This window comes from Canis lupus, chromosome 38 (genome assembly GCF_003254725.2).
Source record: "Canis lupus dingo isolate Sandy chromosome 38, ASM325472v2, whole genome shotgun sequence".
Lineage (NCBI taxonomy): Eukaryota > Metazoa > Chordata > Mammalia > Carnivora > Canidae > Canis > Canis lupus.
Window position 1 is genome coordinate 12362178 of NC_064280.1, and position 23278 is coordinate 12385455.

General features: G+C 37.5%; 1 protein-coding gene across 31 annotated transcripts in view; it reads right to left on the reverse strand.

Moving 5' to 3' along the window:
• ESRRG (estrogen related receptor gamma) overlaps positions 1 to 23278 on the reverse strand; it is a 618648-nt gene that overhangs the window by 48184 nt on the left and 547186 nt on the right. For 30 of the 31 annotated variants that reach the window (XM_035711240.2, XM_049106943.1, XM_035711222.2 and 27 more), the window contains 2 exons: positions 16829 to 16939; positions 13040 to 13222 (listed from right to left, as the gene is read on the reverse strand). In XM_035711240.2, the coding sequence (XP_035567133.1) occupies positions 13040 to 13222; positions 16829 to 16939 (294 nt within the window). The remainder of the gene's footprint in view (positions 1 to 13039; positions 13223 to 16828; positions 16940 to 23278) is intronic. The other variant, XM_025420996.3, reaches the window with a different exon arrangement.

Genomic DNA, 23278 nt, shown 5'->3' on the forward strand with positions numbered 1-23278 from the left:
TATAGAAATATTCTGACCTATAGATTAATAATCCTTCAGAAAGGGTTTTGATCTGATATATCCAGATATTAAACCCAGGCTTTACCAAAGAATAACAAAAGATAGGTGTATTGTTTGCAATTTGCAGTATACACTTCTTTTTTTTTTAAAGATTTTATTTATTTATTCATGAGAGACACAGAGAAAGAAAGGCAGAGACACAGGCAGAGGAAAAAGCAGGCTCCATGCAGGGAGCCTGATGTGGGACTTGATCCCAGGACTCCAGGATCACACCGTGGGCCGAAGGCAGGCGCCAAACCACTGAGCCACCCAGGGATCTCTGCAGTATACACTTCTAAAAATATACCGCAATAACTCTTCTATAACATTTTCACTGCTAGTCTATCTTCAAGAAATAGGTGCCCAAATGAATACATGCATGCTTATAATATAATTAATATAATATAATATAATATAATATAATATAATACAGACATAAAGTTAACATGATAACTTACTAATATTTAATACTATGTATAAGGATGCATACTTTTTTTCTGAAAAACTACTAGTGACAATGACAAACATCAGTAATGCCCAGCTGAGAATTAAAAGAGTAAGTTTTACAAAGGGTTGCAGAAGGGGAGGAGAGTGGGGGTATGGGGTGACTGGGTGACAGGCACTAAGGAGGGCACTTGATGGGATGAGCACTGGGTATTTACACTATATGTTGGCAAATTGAATTTAAATTTTTAAAAAGGGAAAGAAATACTTTTATACAAAGTGTTGATCTCAATTCTATCACTGACTAACTTGTTACTTTAAGTAAGTCATTCAGTTTTCCTGGTCTTAAGTATCTTTATCCATAAGTGAATTTGCAAGTAGAGGCATTTAACATTCATTGAATACTTACAATTAAAAGCCAGAGATTGGATTGGGCACTTTATAAATATTAACCCACAGAACTGTCCTAGCAACCTAGAAGGAAGGCATCATTGTCCCATCTTGGGCATAAACACACTGAGCTCATGATATGCAGCAATATCAGAATCTGAATCATAGTCTCTAACTCCAAGGCCAGCACATGGCCCACTACAGTCAAGAACCTCCACTTAAAATGCAAAGTTCTACCAAATGATCTCTAAGGTCCATTCTGGTTCTGTCCTCCATAACTAATTTTTTTTGGTGGGGGCAAAGAGCTCTTTCTTCAATATTATTCCATTTGTTTAAAAGAAAATATAAAAGTGTCAAAAAGATTCCTCCTAGCATGTTCTTGAGTAAACAAGCCTATTTTGAAAACTTTAGGAAAAGTCTATCATAAAACACTTCACTTCAGAAAAAATAGCAACTCACAGAAATAAATCTGAAATGCTAGCAATAGTTATTCCATGTTTTTCCACAAAAGGTTAATCTGAGTAACAAGCACAGGCGAACCTGCGTTGAAGATACCCTGCCACTGAGCTCTTCCATGACACAGAAAAACACAAGAATAAGTACAGATGGACCTTTTTTTTTTTTTTTTTTTTTTTTTTCCCTAAAGTGCTGACCATATCAGGAGGAGCTGGTCTTTCCATGATCTCCCAGCTGCTCCTTCTCCCTCTCTCCCTCCTCAGCCGAGGCCACCATGTGCCCTGGCACAAACGTGCTGACTGGCTGAGGGGCCCGGCACTTCAGGTAATTAATCCTTTCCTAATGTAGGTTAAGCAGGTGTGAAGCCTTCTTCACACAGAGAGGAGGGAGCCTCTCTTTAGAGACACCCCTGGAGTGATAGTATTTATTAATTGGGCTCCGATGACTCTTTACAACCAGGCAGGCAAGCCTGCTGACCTGGACATCCAGCCATACACTTGCTTGATCTGAATCCAGCTGAAGGAACTGGTCCTTTCCCTTTTTTGATTATTATATTAATAATTTGCAGTTAGGGCTTAATGCCCATTGTGGCAACGAAAATATAATTTCTCTATTGGAAGCAAAATTATGTGATTCATAGAGACTGGTTAAAATTTTGGGATTAACTAAATTGAGCGGACTATAACTCTCAGAATTACCAAGGGCTGATATTTATCCATTATATTTTCCTCTTTAGCTAAATTACAGTGTATTAGCACTTTTTAATTCATATAATAATATTGCACCACACCAGAAGAGATCCAAGTATGAAACCTTAGCTGAATGTTTCTTTTACGTGGAGTTTGTGTGTTTTGTACATCGTTCCTGACACTCGCTAGAGGGAAAAAATAACTAGGCAAAAATAAATAAAAAATAAAAGCTGTTGACTGCTTCAGAGGATAAAAAATGTAGTGTTTTTTTCTGGGAAAAAGACAAATTTTCTTAAGAAAAATATCAAGGTGTATGTAAACAAATGGAGGTATTATCAGTTTATCATATAGCATAAGGTTCTTAGAAATTTTGGTCAGTTAAAATTATTTGGGGGACACCTGGGTGGCTCAGCAATTGAGCATCTGCCTTGGGTTCAGGGTGTGATCCCAGGGTCCTGGGATCAAGTCTCACATCGGGCTCCCTGGGTGTAGCCTGGTTCTCCCTCTGCCTGTGTCTCTGCCTCTTTGTGTCTCTCATGAATAAATAAATAAAACCCTAAAAAAAAATAAATTAAGTGATTTGGGAAGGTTAAATAGGTTCTTCAAATTGGATTCTTCTTATTAAGAGTCATTTATGATGTTTGGAAGTGGCCTGAATTGGGGAGGAAGCTGCTTGATTTTAGAGAAATCCCTTATGGACAGGTCAGGTACAATGTTAAGACATCTGAGGTGTAAAATGCCCCTGATATGGAGAGCTGGGGTCACTTTGGATTTACTCAAAATAAATTAGATTGAGGGGCGCCTAGGTGGCTCAGTCAGTTAAGGGTCTGACTCTTGATTTCGGATCACGTCATGATCTCAGGATCCTGGGATGGAGACTCAACGAAGTTGGGCTCCCTGCTCTGCGGGGCGTCTGTTTGTCTGCCCCTCTCGCTGCCCCTCCCCCCTACCTCTCTCTCTAAAATAAATAAATAGGGCAGCCCGGGTGGCTCAGTGGTTTGGCACCACCTTCAGCCCAGGGCATGATCCTGGAGACCCGGGATAGAGTCCCACATCGGGCTCCCCAGCATGGAGCCTGCTTCTCCCTCCACCTATGTCTCTGTCTCTGTCTCTGTCTCTCTCTCTCTCTCTGTGTCTCTCATGAATAAATAAATAAAATCTTAAAAATAAATATAAATAAATAAATATTTTTAAAAAATGAAATAAATTAGATTTATTGAACATTAAAGGAAGGAGAATGATAATATCAGGTTAAAGGGAGAGTGCCTTGACTACGTGGACCCCAACTTCGGTTAATAAGGAAAAATCATACTGAATAGGAAAGGGGTCAATGAGCACCAAATTCCAGCTGTAGCTTTCACTTTCCCGTTCTCCTTTCTCTACTCTGATAATCTCTCCACGTAAGTGAAGCAACAGTCTATTAGATCCCAATATCAAAAAATATTCCTCGATACTCCTCACACCTCTAATTCCTCCCAAGTGCCCCCAGTGAGTTCAGTTCAACTGGCCTTTCTTGGCTTCAGCCACACACCAGCACTATTTCTTTTTACACATCAAAATCACACTTTGTATCTTGAACCCGATGGTTACTCACTGAACCTTGGGCTAACAAGGAAGTAGGCTGGCTTAGTCACATAAAAGAACACAGCCAAGGCTGACATTCTTGTGGAAAAGGCATACAGAAGAACAAAGTTGCATGGATTTTCTCTACTGAGATCGTGATCCAAAATTATTTCAAATTCTCCTTGTGGTGATGAGGCATTTCCATTCTTTACAACCCACACACATGCACACACACACACACACACACACACACAGCTACAAAGTACTAGAGATTTCAAGTTAACTTTCTATTTTGTATAGGATTATTCTTGAATATTTCTTTTCCAAAGTAATTAGGTTACTTCCTCATTTTCATAAACTAATTTGGATATATACAATCCTGGATTACATAGCTATTTTTATCTACAAAATATAATGTCTTGTGCCAGAAAGTCTGAGTTCAGCTGAGTAATACTTCTACCCTCTTTCAAAAAGAAAACTCAGCAGTTAAATTTTTTGAAGACATCACTTCTCTCCGTGTTTAAAAAGTGCTTTTAAATTACTCTGTATTCTATAGAAAACTGTTTCTCTGATGCTTGAAGTCTCCAGCTGCCACACAATTTATATCTCTTTCTTCTGCTCTTTGTTTTTCAGCCATTTTCCCTGAATGTCAAAGTCAATTTAGTGCATTTCACTTTGCTGAATAAATCAGAGGCGAAATCCTTGCTAAAAGTGAAAATTTGATTTGCTAAAAGGAGCTTAGGGCAACTATTAATCAATATATCCAGAGTGTCAAAGCCAAGGCCAGGATAGACATGCATTCATTTGGAGATTGGCTGAGGCAGATAAAGGGGGACGCAGGGGAAAAAGTGCAACCAGCCCACAGAAGGGAGGCAGGGTTAGGGTTGGAAGGAGAGTCAAAAAGGAGCAAAGAGAGAAACAAAACATGCTGGCATCATAGTTCTGCTCTTCTCCCTCGAATTCTTCTTTAAGAGGTAGATAAAGATATTTTGATTAAGCATTAACCATATATGGATTATGCTAATTATAGCAGGTTTCATATAACAACTTCCTTGCAAGACACAAAAGTCTTTCTCTCCTTAACTCATCAAGTAGCTTTGAGAAGAATCTAAAAAGTCAGAAGTAACAGCTCCATTAACAAACAGAATTCCAGAACAGAAGGAGTTGGGCCAGGTCTCAAGGATGTCAATATTTTGATAATCCTCAGGTAGATTTCAAGCTATTTCAGGCTTCTGAGAGATCATGACATATGGTAGATGAAATGACGGGACTCAATCCTGTCACCTCATCATTCAAAAGAGTTTAACAATTACAAAGAACTTGCCTGAAAATGGTATCATATATGTTAGAACACAGTGCATGCAGAAATCCTTAACACTCAGAAATTTAACACTGTTGTTTTCAAAAGTACACTGAGTAATCTTTCTCTATGCAAGTTGGCTCAAGATTCTGATTTTAATATTTTCAAAATGCAGTTTTAATCCTGTCACTGAGTTAAAAATTGCAATTGCTTCTATTGCCTTCAGTATAAAATGCTATTTCCTTAGCATGAAACTCAAGATTTTTCAAGATGGAATCCTTGGCTATGAATCTAGTCCCATACTGCTCCTTCCATGTTCCCTGTGACTCTGTGTGAGAGCACCGCCACAGCTCACATCACGGAGTTATAGTTGTCCATTCATCTCTCTGAATCACCCACCACACTGGGAGGGTCGGAAAAGCAGAACTTGTTCTGTATTCACAGTCTTGTGCAATCCTTTGCACACAGTACCTGACACAGAGCTCACTAAATGCCTTAAGGAAGGAAGGAAGGCAGGAAAGGAGGGAGGAAGGAAAGAAAGAAGGAAAGGAGGAAGAGAGGAGAGTGGGAGGGAGGAAGAAATGGATTCAAGGTTAAGCAGTAGAGCTAACATTTTGATATTTGGTGTCACTTGACTCACTCCTGCTCCAGTTTACCTATAACTCTCAAATTCAATGGCCAGTGAATCCAAACACACTAAGGAAGCATGGAGCATCCAGTTTTAGCAACCAATCATTTAGGAACTTTTCCAACTATTCAGATGAGTAGTTACACAGCAATTGCCTCATTTCATCAAAATCTGTGATCTAGCCTATCCAGGGTACATGGTCAAAGTGAAGATCCAGATACTTATCTTCATTGAAAAAAAGTGTCCTACATTTCCTTTTTTTTATTCATCCACCTTTCCTTGGATTTTGTATTTCATAAATGCACAGACAAAAGTTAAAGATAGGGCAAATATGTCACATTTACACAACTTTTTATGAAAAGTAGGTAGGTAATCTGGAAGAAATGACACTGGACACGGGGGAAGTAAGATGAGGACAAGGAAGAAAGATATAATGAAGCTACTGGTAAAAAGTCATGTAAGCTAAATATTCTGTGGGCTCAAGTAACGCGAACAGTGTGAGTCAAACTTCCTGACTCTCAAGTTTGCTCATGTAAAAAGTGAGGATTGTAAGAGTAAAACCTACCCAGAGAATAATGACTGAATTTTTGTGGGTATCAAATAAATGTCTGTGAAAGTGCTTTGTAAGCAATAAATAACTACATAGATGTTCGTTAGTTTTGTATTGAAAGCTTAATCTCATTAAAAGGAGATTATCACATATATGTGCACACAACACATGCATATATATTTATGTAGGCAGAGATACAGGATTCAGGGTAGAGATCATGTCATGTATATCTTTTCTTTTTTTTATTTATTTATTTATTTATTTATTTATTTATTTATTTATTTATTTTTTTGTGTGTGTATATCTTTTCTATTTCCACAGTATCAAGCGTAGTGTCGGGTACATAGCAGCTATTCAAATTGTATTCAGTGATTACTGTGAAATTATGATTCCTCTTTGAGCAGAGGTATACAATAGCATGGCTATGTATGGGCGGCAAATATGATTTAGGGAGCATAAGTAATGCTGGCCTAGGGATCACATGAGCACAGGTAATTCAGCATGGTTACAGAAAGGCACTAGGTCACAAACAATGGAATGGAGTGGTGACAGTAAGTCTCTATGAGCATCTTTAACAATATTTGGGTTGACCCTTGAATGGGATCTCTATCTAGGAAAACTTGCAACTTCTTGTTGATCTATATATATTTTTTACTTCTAGCAAGGGTAGCTGCAGAAAATGAAGGACCTTAGGTGACCTTTCAGATTATTTTTTTTATAAGATGTTTTTGACTTGCTAGCTCATGTTTCCATATTACAGCTGTGACTTCAGAAACTAATAAACATTCTGGTATTTTAGGTTTGGCCTAGAAGGATGTACTAGATTATTTAGATGCTAATGATCCCACTCACCTAAGACAGAATGATGACAATATCCATACAAAGATCCTTTTGGTTAAATAAGCTTCCCTCCTACCTTTGTATTACAACGAATGTTTATTGTGATTATTTTTTGAAATGGATTTTTATTTTATTTTATTTTATTTTATTTTATTTTATTTAATTTTATTTTATTTTATTTATTTTAATTGAATTTGCCAACATATAGTTTAACACCCAGTGCTCATCACATCATGTGCCCTCCTCAGTGACCAGTCACCCAGTTATCCCATCCCTCCACCCTCCCTGCAACCCGTTTTTTGTTTCCCTGAGTTAGAAGTCTCTCATGGTTTGTCTTCCTCTAATTTTTCACTGACTTTTTGGATCACTTGGTTTTAATCGCAATAAAATGACAACCTATGTGCAGAACTTTAGAAACTAAAATGAACAGCTGAATATTTTACATTTAGATCATGCTTTATAATTTGCAAATTAATTATACATATGTGTTTAATTTGCATGTGTATTCTTTCCCTCATTTGATTTTCACAATATAACTAATGGCTAGAGCAATTAAGTAACTTACAAAAAATTACTCCACTACAGCTTAAGCTGTCTAATTTTACTTTCAGGTTCATTCTACCCTCGTAAACCACAACTATAGGTGCACAGGTATACAACTACCAGGTATGTGAAATATAACTTCCAAATATTTGGTAATAGAATATAATTATAATTTAAATAGCACTATTAAGTGTCAAGGCTTTGGGTCTTAAATTTACATTTTCTCCACTTAACTAAAAGACTCGACTACTTCATAGTTCTGAAATCATTAAGTTACATACACAAAAGAAAAATTAATCCTGAGAAAGGGGGTTGTAATCACTTCAATTCATTCACAGCAAGCAGAAATTACAACTACATGTAAATTCAGTTCTAGGATGAGGTAGAGAGTGGAGCCTCAGGGCCAATTAGCAGTTTGGGGCTATGCATATTTTAAATCAAATAATCAATAAAATATTTATCAAGTGCCAGTGATAGAGATCCCACACTGAGTATTAGGTGCTACTTATATTGATATGATTCACTCTTAGTCAACCATGCCCTTGACCTGCACATCACACCATAACCACACACATATACACATGGAAACATACTTTTGGGTTATAAATGGAAACATAATCTTATGGTAATTATTTCCACTACATTTTTTGCATGTGCTTTTTACACATATCATCATCACTTAATGGTGCTACGAGTTTAAGATAAGGAATGGGCATTTTTAAAACCTCTGCAACTTTGGTTGGAGATGATATAATCTTAAAAATTGGTCTCTACATGAAATGCATTAGAACAATGGATACATCTTTAAAAGGTATCATTAGCAATAGACGCTTGAAATACTCTTGGGTATTTGCCCACCAAATTTATATCCTAATATAGAAATAGTTCAAACACGTTCTTTAAAGATTTCTGTCATTTCTAGAAAAGTCTCAATACTTCTGTTGAGAAAAATAAAAAATCCAATTCAAGGAGCAGTTTTTGATACGTTCTTTGAACTGCATGTTTTTACAAAAACATGTTTCGGTGTAAATGAAAAATACTGGTTTCTATACTTTAGATTTCTGTTTCTCACATGAAGAAACTACATATAAAGAATGTTTTATCACATTATCTTTCTATTTTGGTTTTCCTTAGAGCTTACTATTTCCTGCCTTCACTGAGTATGAATAAAAATTACAGTTGTTTCTCTATGTTGATCTCATTCCAAAAGAAATCATTCTATAAACATGACTAAGAGGCCCCAAACTTAGGCAGAGTCTTCTTCTTTAGTAGGCAAGGGTTTAATTTGTCTTGTTAAAAATAAGCAAGCCTACCTAAAAATCTGCCATCTTTGATAAAGGAAAAAAATTCTCTAAAATACATTCATTGGCTTAATTGTTCAAATACCCTTCTATTCTTTTAAACTGTCGGATGAGACCCATAATATATTTAAGCCACTTATATAGGTCAGCTAATATGGGTTATGCTTTTTTAAGCACCATCTGACTAAGCACATTCTGCATTTTGCTAACAAAGTAACAGTACATAATAATATTTTAATCAACCACAAAGAACAATAAGAGATCTGACTGCTGGGCTGATAATCGTCTTATCACACCCTGTGAAACCTAGCTCTAATATTTGCCGGAGCCTCCATTACTTGGCAGCCCATTCTAAAAAAGGCCAACAATGGGGAGAGAATGAAGTGGAGTGTGCAGTAACTCCGTATCTACATAAAAGAGATTAGAGGCGACAGCGTTCCATTTTACAGCTCAATCATATTGTGTTAGCATGCGCTTATCCGAGCGCGGACGAAATTGAAAGAGAAATAAAAAAGAGTCAGGCAGATAGGAACCAGAAAAGCGAGGCATGAGCAATTTCCAAGGATATAAAAGGATGCTAATGGCGGGGCCCTGTCATTCTTAAAAAGGGCTATTAGGGCACCATCATCTGTTCTTGTGCCCTTATGCTCCTCCAACTAAAGTCAAGCATTTTCTAAAGCCCTTGTGATCTTTTTTCTTCTATAGATAAAGTATGGTCATGTTTCCTAAGAACACACTTTTCCATTTATATGATTTATTAAAGTAAGTCAACTAATTCGATTTACTGATAAAAAAAAAAAACACTCCATATGTATTTTCCTTCAATATTTTCTTTTGTTGAATTCTTCGCTTTTTTATGTAGCAAAAATAAGGCTTTAAGAGTACATTCCCAGCAGTGCAGAGAGGCTACTGATCTTATCTTAGATGCTAAACTTAATTTTTGAACTGCGTGTGAGTGTGTGTGTGTGTGTGTGTGTGTGTGTGATTACACAAACTGAGAGGAGCAGAGAGAGAGCGAAGGCTTACATTTTAGCATTAAAGGAAGATTTCACTTTAATTTTCACATAAGCGTTACACAAAGAGTTTTAAAGTTAAGACAAAGACAGGTGAAATTTCAGTTCTGATTTGACTTTAATTCAGGCTCTGACCCCAGTTATGAGGACTGGGTCATGTTATCAAGAACACGATTTTACTTCCATCAAGGCAGAAATGTGACCTTAATCTTTATATTCTCTTTGTCTCCCTTCCCACCAGCCCCCCCCCCCAATCCTACACTCCACATTGCTGCTGCACCCAACTTCCCTGAACCTGGGGTATACCAGCACTCTGATATCAGAGTATCCTCTCCTTCTACCTCAAAACATTGTATGGCACACTTATTATTTAATCATTTTAAAGAATTCCAGTTAATTCTTGTTTGGCTAATTCTTTTCTGAAAAGCCAAGCCACTCCTTGCAATCATTTAAACACCCTGAGGGTATCACGAACACCAGAGCTGTGAATCATCACTCCACAGTGACCTCCTCTGGCATTTGTTATGGAGAGAGAATCACGTCAGTCCCCACCAATTCTAAGCCTCAGCTTAAGACTGAACACATAATCGTATAGTAATTGTTTCCACCACTGGAAATGCTGTTACTCATAGTTATTTAAAGTTACTGTCTTCACAAAAGTCACTAGAGCCCCTTTACAGTGACAGGTTCCTTTGTAAGCTGACATTTCTACTTAGATGCACAACTGGACCAACAAATTTATCATTGACTTTTCCTCACCAGAGAGCACTGTAAGGAGTTGTTGACTTTTATTGGTCTTTATTATGGGATGTCTGAACCATATTACAATATTGGCTTAACACGTCTCTTAATTCACGAGTACTTGGGCTGAGTTCTCTAAAATAATGGGAGGTTCGGAGCCATAGTGACACAGTCTTTCATGCTGTTGTTATCAGTAATATGAACACTATTATCATTATTATTTTGAAGTGGTTCTTCCAAATGCAGTCAACTGGGTATCCTGATTCTACTCCAGGAAGCAATGATGAATATGCTTTGAAGGCACCGGATACATTTGTGAATTTGTGTAAGTGTTTTTACCTCATTATGCCTCAAAGTTCCCTATCTTTGAATTAAAGATAACAGTACTTGATTCTCAGATTAAAACAACGGTTCTCAGTTGGGGAAGAGGGGCACAGATTTGCCCACCAGAGAACATACATCTATGTCTAAAGACAGTTTTGTTTGTGCAACTCAAGGGTGCTAGTGATAGAAGCCCAGGATACTACTGAACATCCTACCATGAACAGGACAGTCCCCTACAACAAAGGATAACTGTTTCCAAATATCAGTAATGTCAAGGCTGACAATCCTAGGTTGGATAATGATATTTTTTGGTCTATTTTATTTTATTTTTAAGAAAGAGAGGGAAGGAGGGAGGGGATAGAGAAAGGATTGAGGAGCAGAGGAAGAGAGAGAGAGAATCTTAAGCAGGCTCCATGCCCAGCATAGAGTCTGATGTGAGGCTCAGTCTCAGAACCCCGGGATCATGACCTGAGCCAAAATCAAGAGTCAGACATTTAACCGACTGAGCCACCCAGGTGCCCCAGAATAATATTTTAAATATGTAAGTATAGGGGTGCCTAGCTGGCTCAACTGGTAGAGCGTGCAACTCTTGTTCCTCAGGGTTGTTGGTTCAAGCTTCACTGTGGGTGTAAAGATTACTCAAAAATAAAATATTTTTTTAATTAAAAAATAAAATGTGAGTATATATGCGTGCGCTTGTACATGTCTATATACGTAAAGTAATAAAATACATAAATACAAGTGATATATGTTAATTATCTAAAATGTGGATATCTCAACAAATGTTAATTTTGTTTCTTTTGCTGTAATATGCTTCACAGCACTTTTCATCCAGATAAGTTTTCATACACTGTTTAAGCAAATTCTGACAGTTCCCACTGCCATAATTCCCAAACGTCTTAACATCTTTTAGCACATCCTTTTTTTTTCTGTTTTTAGAAGTCACATAGATGTGATTACAATCTAAATGCAGTATCAACTATCTATATGATCCAATTCTCCTCCTTCTTTTACATGTAGTAACCCTTGTGTAGGTATCTTCTAAAGAATGCACTCAAGCTCACCTATTTAACTAGTTCTGACTTAATTTGGGGTGCTTTATTAGCAAACAGTGTAAGACAAAGTAGCTAGTATAATACAGAGTGATGTTTAAATTAGTTTACAATTTGCTGGGCCTCATCTAGAACTGCACCGAACAAAGCCATTCAGAAATGTCAGCTGTGTTCCTAACCACTGTAACAAATTGTCGCCTGAACGCCGCACACCTAATGACTTCAAATTAGCTTCACTGCGATATGGCTTGACAGTCCGTTACGACTGTTAGCAACATAGCTGGCGTATCATGACCAAGAAATTGGCTTCAGTGTGGGCTGGGGAAGGGACTTCCATCAATTTGATTAAAGAAATTACTGTAGCATTCAACGCATAAAGACAAACTAGTTTAAGGAGACGCAAATAAGTTAACCATACCAGAAAAATACTGCTCATCATTCAAAAACTTGCTTATAAACTACTTGAAGATCAAAGTTCAAACAAACAAAAAATAATCCAAGCAGACTACTAAAATCCTCAAAACTTGTGACCAGGTATCTGTTTATTGATATAATGGGATCTTCTGAGCCAAGAAAGAAAAGTAATAGGATACTTTAAAATACTACTTTCAAGTTACTATATGGGAAAGTTTATGGTGTCTGTTTAATATTTATTCTTAGAATTTGTGTACAAATCCTTGGTAAATACCTAATTGTCAGCCAAAGGTGTGCTTGTAAATACGAACAGCAATTTGGTGTAAAAAGCCACCATGAACAATAAAATGAAATGAGTGATTCTTAAAAGGAAAAAAGGTACACTGAGTTGTGCTGACACAGACATTTTTTAAAGTGAAAAGAAAAAAGAGAAGTATCTCCTTAGGAGAAAGTGCAGAATTTTAAGAGGAAGAAAGACATATGTTTTTAAAGTTATATTCTCTTTACCTTATATATTGGCAATAGTACCTTCGCATATCAAAAAAAAATAACAAGAGTTCAAGGTGGTACAGATATAGAGAGGTTTATGATACAATTAAGGTCAAGCAAAGCTCTAAATTAACTATGATAAAAACAAATGTAAAGGTTAAAAAACATAATAATGAGAAATTTTTGAATTTGCCTGAATCTATGTATTAGGGAATTTTGCAACCTTTTCTGTCTCATTTTTTTTTTCTTTTCAGAAAATGTACCTGGAATATGCTTCGCCCATCCAATGATAACCACCAACTCCCGGTCAGCCAAGTCACACAGTGTAGTGAGGGCTTTGATGTCACTGTCAGGGACAGTAGGGTCAGGCATGGCATAGATCTTCTCCGGTTCGGCCACCAACAAATGTGAGACAATCTTGTTATCTGCAGGATCAGACCAGAGCACTACAAGATCACTAGTAGCATCATCCCTCTTTCACAAACCCTATAGTATGCTGCATTTTGAAAAATAATTCAAATTGCCTACAATAAACCCCAAATATCCTACTGATGGTTCAATATATGCATAGTAAACAGTGTTCAGGAAAACTCATAGCAAGAAATCAGCCACTGCAGTTGTAACAAGATGCATTCCTTTCTTCTTCTTCGCTCTACCTGCCTTTGCTGGAATGAAGCATCTGTCCTGTAATGAAATTTTTTATAGCAAACAGATAAGAGAAGTTAGATGCTTTCTGGGTTTGCTCTTTGATTCTTAAGTGGGATATGGGGAAGCAGATTCAATAGCATACAACGTCTTTAAAATAAAAATCCACAGTAAACCACTGAAATATAGAATATAATGTGGAAGGCAAGAAACTATCATTGCCCATAGTCATAATGGGCACGAAAGTCATTAATTGTGTTAATTCCTCTAAAGAAGAGCAAAGGTCAGAGCCCTTCTGCCTGGGTGAATTACTGACTATATAACTCTATCTCTGTGGGATGCATTAAAGAAGAATTTCTCTCCTTTCTCTCCCTCCCCACACACCCGGCCAATCTTTCAAATATAGCCAATATCTGTTTCCAGAAAAATACTCCTACTTAAATGTTACAATGTCTTCTCTTTGGAGTGTCTAATTCTTTAATCCTCTATTTTCATCTGTTGTCTTTAGCTCATTCTCTGGTTCAGATTTATCTGTCTAAAATTTGTGATATATGTTTTTAAAATCCTTCATAAAATAAACACTAGAGACAAATGGAAAGCATCACATCAAATGTGTTTTATTGCTTAGGGGCATGTGAGAGTTTATGGAAGGGTTGTAAAGCCTTGCTAACGGAATGATTTTTCTTGTTGGCCCTATTTTCTATTTCTCTGTGCTGTTTCAGATTTTATACTTTCTTCTAAGTGAAGAGATACAAATGGGTAAGGATAAACTCAAATATTTCAATGTTCTATGTACTATTACTCTAAAAAACCAGGGTATTAAATGAGACTTTTGTGAGCAAAGCCCGTTTCCTCTACGTTTACTTGGTAATTTTTCTTTCATTCTAAGTGTTTAACTTTTTTAACCCAGATGAAAAGACTTCATCTACCTTAGAATTGAAAACAGCATTCCTTTTAGTCTTCTTTAACTAAATGACAAGGAAATTATCCAAGTTCTTTAATTAGCATTTTTTCTAACATTTAAAAATTTTATTTTAATGGTTGCTATATGCATTGCATTTATTGCAAATAATCAACAGATAACCATTCACTGGCAGTAATATTCAATTATCACCAAATTGAAAATGCAGATTTGGGAGGAAATATTCCCAAACACCATATTTTGTAGGAAAAAAATTAAATTCAATACAGATTCTTTTTTTTTTTTTTAATTTGTAGGATCTGTGAAGAATGGCATTTGTTTCTTGTATATACTATGGAAACAACACCCTGTATTTTTAGTTACGCTTGGAAAAGTTTCAACTTTCATTGCTCTGACAATGCAGCAAAACCTGTCAGCAACCACTAGTTTCTCAGGATTAGAAGAAAGTGCAACATTTAATAAAGGGCACAAAAATGTATCCAAGGGAAATCCTGATTCTAGTTCTTTCCATACTGGGAAGATGGTTACCTGTTTTACCCACGTCAATGGATGCTTGACCAGAAGGGTGGGAGAAATTTGGCTGAAGCTAAGAAATTCCCATCATTCAGAAAATGGAATAGCCAGCAGCACTGTTTCTAGGTAAATCTTATTTAATGTTTCCCTAATTAGAATCAATAGAACCCAATTTTCGTTCTTGGGCTCTTGTAGTACACAAACAATCATTAGTCAGGGGCCAGAAATCTCCCTCAGCCACTTTCTCAGCAGAGCCCAGGCACAGCCTCTTGACACTTATCTGACAGGATCTGAAAATTAAGTTTTATAAATGTTTGTTACAAAAACACACTAATTGGATGGACTAAGGAAAATTAACACAGAGGCCTTGAGATAATGAGTAATGATTTATTAGGAGTCCTCTTTATCTCAGACAAATGGAGCTCACTGAAATTGCTATAATCTTCTTAAAGGTACTTGACAAGCCACTTCCCAATTTCTCAGGTTTATGCTGAAAACCATAGCTGTTCCTCCATCATGTGGACTTACAAAATGGGCTAGTGCTCATTGTTCTCTTGGTAGAGGAAATTATCAATGGTTTCAGTCAATGCTCATGTAAAATGAATGAGAAATGGGCAGTCTGTATAATAGCGAGTCTAGGAAAACTAACCTCTAATGAAATTAAGCATTAGTGTTTATTGCATTTTATTGTATTATCAGAAAGTTTTTTATTATAATGTGCAAAATCTGCTTAATGCAGTCCTAGATTGTATTTGCTGAATGCCAAACAGCTTATGCAGGCTGAGGAGAAGATGCCAGATTGGACAATTGAAGGTATAATCAACATAATGTTTTTTGGAAAGGCAAAAGGAAACTATGCCATATGTTCACTTAAGCTTTAATTTTATGTAAAACTGGTTGTTTTTCCTTTGACATAGCTGAAATGTCCTTTCATTTACAGTTCAGGGTCTGTTTTATTTACTTAACAGATCCCCATATGCTCACATGTATGATGCACAGCAGCGACCCCTCCTGGAGAATCTGAATTAGAAACGGACACTTTCTCTTCCCTTGAAAGCAGATCAAAAATCACCTACAATGGCCATAGATGCAGCCTCCTCTGGTACGTGCTGGTTGTGTCTTCTGAGACAGAGACAGCTGAATGTGAGGACCGTTTCCATCAAGCACGTTTCAGTGCCTAGTACGAACTCTATGCATAAAAATCCTAAAAGGCTAGTTCTGTTGCACTATAACTATGAACCGATTTTTCAGAAAATGGGATGCAGTTATTGCCTCAATCTACATTCCAGCTCCTTTTAGTTAATGACAAAGAGAATGGGGCTTGCGTTTTAGCAATGTACCCATCATCCTCTCAAATTGCAATCTGGCATTATAAAACCATGGACTCTTTAAAAACAATTCATAATGCCCATAAGGGCATCTGAGATGGAACCACCAACCTATGCTTGTTATTAGGAGGGCCCATTCTTGTTTTAATCTATTGCTAGCTAGTGTGTTAACCTTCTATAGCTCCAAATTAATGAGGCTCCTAATGTATTTTCATTGGGAGGTTGAGCAGTCAAACTCATTTAGTTAGTGAAAACTACAAAAATCACTTTCTTGTGAAATCTGAAACTAACAGCTCCAATGAACTAATGATTACAGTATGATCCATTTTATGTACCTCTGAAAATAAAGATAACCAGTAAATGTAAAATTCACACTATATAAGCTGTGCCTTAATATGCTTATGCTTCTTCAAAATGACTAGGTGAAAGAAAGGTAGGCGAGAGAAAATCATAGGAAAAAAAAAAGATAATTAGCCGAGTGGCTGTTGCTCCTCAAAGGCAATCTTTGGGAACAGAGCCACAGCCCCCCAACAAAGACAAGTCTCCTTGGAGTCGGTAGGGATGGGCATGCCAAAACTGATATACATAGAGCCAACTGGGAGGATTCTGTGTGTTGGAAAGCCAGACATGTCTGCTGTACTTACATGGCTTTTTGGCTGGCTGAACCAGCTGAGGGTTCAGGTAGGGGCTGTTCTCCGCATCTATTCTGCGCTTGTACTTCTGCCGACCTCCACGTACTCTGTCAAGACGCACCCCTGTGGGCAAAGACAGGCACTGGCTTACTGCTGAGGTATCCATCTTTGAGACCAGTCAAATACACAGAGCATCACCCATGGGTGCTATGGAGACAGACAGTAGAACACAGAATGGTCCAGAGGTATTGGAAGCATGTAAAAAGAAGTAGTGGCTAAACCAAAATCGCCAGTAGTTGGAAAACCAAATTTGGCAGAGCATAACAAACCTGAAAAGCATTTTATGCAAAGCCATCAAACATGGCCTTTCTCACCCTTATACACCAAAGGAAAAGCACATTTCCAAGGGAATTAATACAAAGAAACTATTACTTGGTACTAGCCTTGTTTCTCAAATTAAAGACAACGGCAATCTATATCCTCTTTATCAGTCACCCGTGAAAGCTCAACATGTAAGAGTGATCCCACCCTCCGTGGTCTACCAGAGGGATCACTGTGGACCCATGGAATTGAATCGAACTGGATGCATCTGCATGCTGTGGAAAGCTGGAATTACACTCTGCAAGAGGAGATGTAAGGCTTCTTCCCTACTATAATGTCAACATGCCTCAGAGGAGAATGTTACTTACACTTTGGCACACCTTTGTATTTTCTTCCAGATGAGAGAAAACTGGGAGTAAGTTTGGACTGGATGTGGGACAGAAAGAGGAGCTTCCTAAAAGAATTCAGAAGACTAGGATGTGGGGTTCGTGAGGCAGAGCTAAGGGACAAAGCCAGAAGAAGGAGGTAGACTGGCAGTTACTAAAATTTCTTCCCAAAGAGTGATGGGTTGGCTCAAGATGCAGAGAGGTTTTGCTGGCACTGGATTTAGAATACTGAGGAAAGAGGCAAAAGGGAAAGACAGGAATTAAAAATAAATGTTTCAGGACACCTGGGTGGCTCAGCGGTTGAGCATCTGCCTTTGGCTCAGGTCGTGATCCCAGGATCCTGGGATCGAGTTCCACATCGGCTGCCCCGCAGGGAGCCTGCTTCTCTCTCTGCCTATGTCTCTGACTCTCTCTGTGTATCTCTCATGAATAAATACATAAAATATTTTTTAAAATGTTTCATTTATATGGAATAGTGGTAAGAACAGCTTGCTAATAACTTGGTTTCCAGTCTATAATTGTGAAGTTTAAGAAGGGCCATATAAATCTTTATCTGATACAGAGGTTACATGGGAGTTAAGAGCAAGGTGGAGACTCACTCTGTGATATTACCTAAATTGATAAAACGGTATGACATCATGGCTTAATAAATTCAACCAAGTAGTTCATTGTACATGTTTTGGCATTTCTCACAATGTTTAGAAAATAGATTTGGTTTAACAGCATCATCAGTATTATTATTTTACTGAAAGGCCTCTCTGAGCCTTTAATATGCAAATGACCTCTGTAAAACTCTCAGAAGGAAATACAGCCTATGCAATGTTTTGCAAACTAATTTAACCAAAGATCCGGTTGTGGGAATATTTATTAATATCATGTGAAACACGTGAATTGTGGATTCTCTGAGTTATGCGACACAGTTTGGAAAATGCTGACATAGCTCTATGTGAACCCCGGGGTGAATATATATTTTCCAATGGTAAGGATTACTACTCAACCATGAGATAAAGTAAAACACAATTTTTCATATTATCTTAATAATGCTACTTTAAGGGGCACCTGGGTGGCTCAGTGGTTGAGGTCTGCCTTTGGCTCAGGTTCTGATACCGGGGTCCTGGGATTGAGTCCCACATTGGGCTCCCCACAGGGAGCCTGCTTCTCCCTCTGCCTATATCTCTGCCTCTCTCTGTGTCTCTCATGAATAAATAAAATCTTTTAAAAAATGCTACTTTAAAAGTTGATTATCTTTTAGTGAAACACAGAAATATACACTTGGTTCTAGATAAAGCCTGAAATGTCATACTGAAATGTCAAAGCAGAGTTTAAATGAAATCAGGAGACAACTTCAAGAGCAATTAAGTAGGTTTTGACAGTAAATTTCACAAAACAAAGACATCAGTACAGTGCCTAAATATTGGCTGAAAATAGAGGGGACAGGGGTCACAAAGAAGCTGTATTTCCTTCTGCTCCTTGGAAAGCACTTTCTGCCTGCAGTAGAGTTCTGTTCCCTTGTTCATCTCATTTCTAGTGTACAAAACTCAATGGCAAGCAAGCTGAGTAACTGGGATACTGTACTCTTCTAATTGTGATGCTAATTTTGTAGAAATAAAATGTAGAGTACAAAGAAAAATATTTCATCAAAATGTTTAAAATACTGTAAATCAACCACTATCACTGAAAATTCTACCTCGATACTCATTTGCATTTGACAAAACATAGATATAAACCATAATTTCTCATTAGTAGGAACATACGCAAATGATATGGTGAGTTAAAAAAGAATTATCTACTGCACCCCAGTGTTTATAGCAGCAATGTCCACAACAGCCAAACTATGGAAGGAGCCCAGATGTCCACTGACAGATGAATGGATGAAGAAGATGTAATATACATATACAATGGAATATTACTCAGCCATCAAAAATGAAATCTTGCCATCTCCAACAACGTGGATGGAACTAGAGGGAATTATGCCAAGTGAAATAAGTCCATCAGAGAAAGACAATTATAGGATCTCATTCATATGTGGAATTTAAGAAACAAAACAGAGGATCATAGGGGAGAGAGAAAAAAAAAAAAACAAGACAAAATCAGAGAGGGAGGTAAACCATAAAAGACTCTTAATAATAGGAAACAAACTGAGGGTCGCTGGAGGGGAGGTGGGGTGGGAGGATGGGATAACTGGGTGATGGACATTAAAGAGGGCACATGATGTGATGAGTACTGGGGATTATATAAGACCAAGGAATCACTGACCTCTATATCTGAAACTGATAATACATTACATGTTAACTGAATTTAAATTAAAAATTAAAAATCAAGAAGAAAGAAATACATAACTATAAAAAAATGGAGAATGTTCAGAGAAAAAAGATATTGAAATAAGGATATCCAAATAAGGATATTTTAATGTAATCGTTTGTAAGTACTCCTATTTTATAGACGATTTCTTGGATTATCAAATCTAAAAATTTTTGCTTTGCATATATCAAAATGTAATATGTATCATCATTTCATATATACTTGTTAGCTAGATCCACTGTCTGCAATGATTCTGTGACAAGATTAAGGATCCCCTTTTAGATCCCTGGGTGGCTCGGAGGTTTGGGGCCTGCCTTCAGCCCAGGGCATGATCTTGGTGTCCTGGGATTGAGCCCCGCATTGGGCTCCCTGCATGGGGCCTGCTTCTCCCTCTGCCTGTGTCTCTGCCTGTGTCTCTGCCTCTCTCTCTCAGTCTGTGTCTCTCATGAATAAAAAAAATAAAATCTAAAGATCCCCTTTTAATGTTTCCAACTATAATAGCATGATAATTTATTCCTAAAGATCATATTGAGAATATGTTTTAAAAAATAAAGCATAGTTTGCAAGGCAGAATGGTTGAGTTTTTTTACTGGCTCTTTCATTAACTGACTCTGTAAACTCTGGTGAGTTCCTTAACCTATCTATTTTTCCAAATATAAGGTGGATATAAAGACAATCCTTCCTGATGTTAGATCACATACAATCAAATCCATTGTATATTTATATAACATATTAATATGTTTGGATATTATATACATGATTATTAAAATATTTCACAGACCTTAACATGGAAAGGAAAATACGGAAGTTATTATATCATGATTTTGTTGAAAAATTGCTGTATTACTTTATTCAAATATATTTTGCATCGTGATCATTTATTAAAAATCTATCCCACAGAGTGTGACAGTCTACCTTGCCTCAATTCTGAGGGAAACAGATTGAGGTATGATGGAGTGTAAAATAATTCAAAGGGAACAAGCCAAATAACGATACTCATTTGATGTCTAAGTGATTTATAGAAATATTTGGTATCCCATTCTATTTACTACTCATCCATGTCATAAATAATGTCATTTAGATATGTAATTATTTTAGAAGAGATACAGAAACTAATTCAAATTCTACCAAAAATGAGGAAGCTATATCTGAGTTTAGCTATACGCACACAATACAAACTTAAGTAGAGAATTGATAATTATCCAATTAACTTGGTGCTTTTCAAAGTCTCCAAATAGTTGAGCAGAAACAAGGAAAAACAACAATATTTATAACCAGGACCTGGGAAATCCAGATTTGCCCTAAACAGATATCAACTGATTCTAGACATTTCCACCGAAGGTGATGTAGCCTATCTCTCTACTTTTCCAGTACATTGAAATACAAAACATTTCTTCCTGGACTTCACTTGTAGCCAGTTTTGAAAAAGTTGAAAAGTAAGATTTCTCCCAGGAAATAAGATACCCACAATGTTCAATGTTTGACAGGATTTGAAGTTAATTAAGGCAATTGGATTTTCTATTCATGTGGAGACCCCTATTATCTTTTTTTTTAAAATAAAAGATTTTAATAGTTGGCATTACCTACCACGTAGAATGTTCCACATTGCTTCTTCTTTCAAATACTGCATGTGCCTAACATTGCCACAAGGGAATTACAAATCTTCTACATTGTCAGAATTTACAAAATTGAGAAAGCGAGAATAGGGCAAGGAGGAAAAAAAATACGCTGTGAGGCAAATAAACGCCAAGAGAAGTAAAACAGTTCAGCGCAAGGTCTTCTTAGGTCAGCTCATTTTAAGTCTACGTTTTATGCCCAAATGCAAATTTTTATAATATTATATAGTCCAAAGTCAAAAGTATTTTTTTCACATTTTTAATAGCACAAAGTCAGAGGCATTTCACAGGATAATAAAAGATCTCCCCTTCAGAGAATTATGCAAGGATACCCTAGCCTACTTTGCTAAATTAAAGACCAGCCTTTTATAACATGGTTCCCAAGCAAAGTAGTAATTACGCAGACCCCCGGAATACTTAAGGAAGATGCTGATAGTCATAGGAAAAATATAATATTTTTAAAGAGGTTGTGACTTTTGTTAAAGAGTAGTTAATTTCATGAACGCTAAATAAATAGTTGGTATTAAACAGATGAACAGACAGGGGTTGCAATTGAGTTGTGGGGTGGGATTGGAAAAGAAAGCCTTCTGAAACAGCCGAAGTGAAGAGGGTGGGAACCTCCCCACCCCACCCCACCCCACCCCACTAAAGGTCTTCCTGATACTGCAGTAGGAAAGCACTTGCTCCTTCCCTTTGGGAAGGGGGTACCTAGCAGCGCCCTGGAACTCTCCTGAGACTCCTGGGAGGGAAGCATCATAAACAGAGGATAGAGAAAATCCCTTTGAGGAGCTGCAGGAAAAGAAGCTAAGGCCGATTAGCAGTATCAGACACAGCAGTGACAGGTAATGTCAGTGGCGGCCTCTGATGGGGTTCTCCTTCGAGACAATGTCCTAAAAGAAGGGCCCAGTTTAACCCAGAGTACTTGTGCATATTTATAGGCTTCTCTTAAGGGGATGAGTGGAAATCATTTGTACAGTCACACATATACTCCAGGGAGAATCTAATCACATTAACTTCTTGAGGATCATGTGAGACCATAAAACGCACCCACCCCCCAGCTATCTGCAACCACCCTGGCCCCTTCTCGAAATAGACAGTGAGAGCCTTAAATCTGGCTGTGGGATTTCGTCCCTCTCTTCCTGATTCAGCAATCTTCGGCTCCTCACACCTACATTTTCCTCCCAAGCCATGTCTTCATTATTAATTGAATGAATCAATCTCTGCATGAAGTGTCTTGGAATAAACCAAAATATCAGCCAGTTACTAGCAGTCATTGGTTGTCAAGAGCTTATTATATTCCAGGCAACGGTTAATTGTTTTACATATAGGAACACATCTCAGCCTGATAGCAATCCTATGAGGCGGGTGCTATTATTATCCTGTTTTACAAAATGAGAAAACGGGAGCTCGCAAGAGGCAGAGCGAGCCAGGGGTGGGAGCCGAGCGAATGGCTGCAGAACCCACATTCTTAAGCGCTATGTTTATACTGCCTCCCTGCCATCAAATTCTATTTTGGGAAAAGAGCATTTGGTATTTACTCCAAAAGCTAGAACCGCAGGCAGATAAAACCCCATCATCGTGGTAAACAGTGCTCACATCATGATATGGGGTGCCCACAGGTGGGCAGAACGATGGACTGACTGGGGGAGCCTCGAACACGGGAACTCAACTGAAGGCCTAGGCATTTTGCATCTCTCACTCCACAGAGGGTGACTTGACTTTTTAAAAAGTTTACAGCCATGTGACTGGACAGCCTGAAAATCATCAAAAGATTCAGTTATGGGACTTTTCCAGGGGCCCAAAGACATTCATTTCCTTGCCCCATGTTCCTCCTTAAA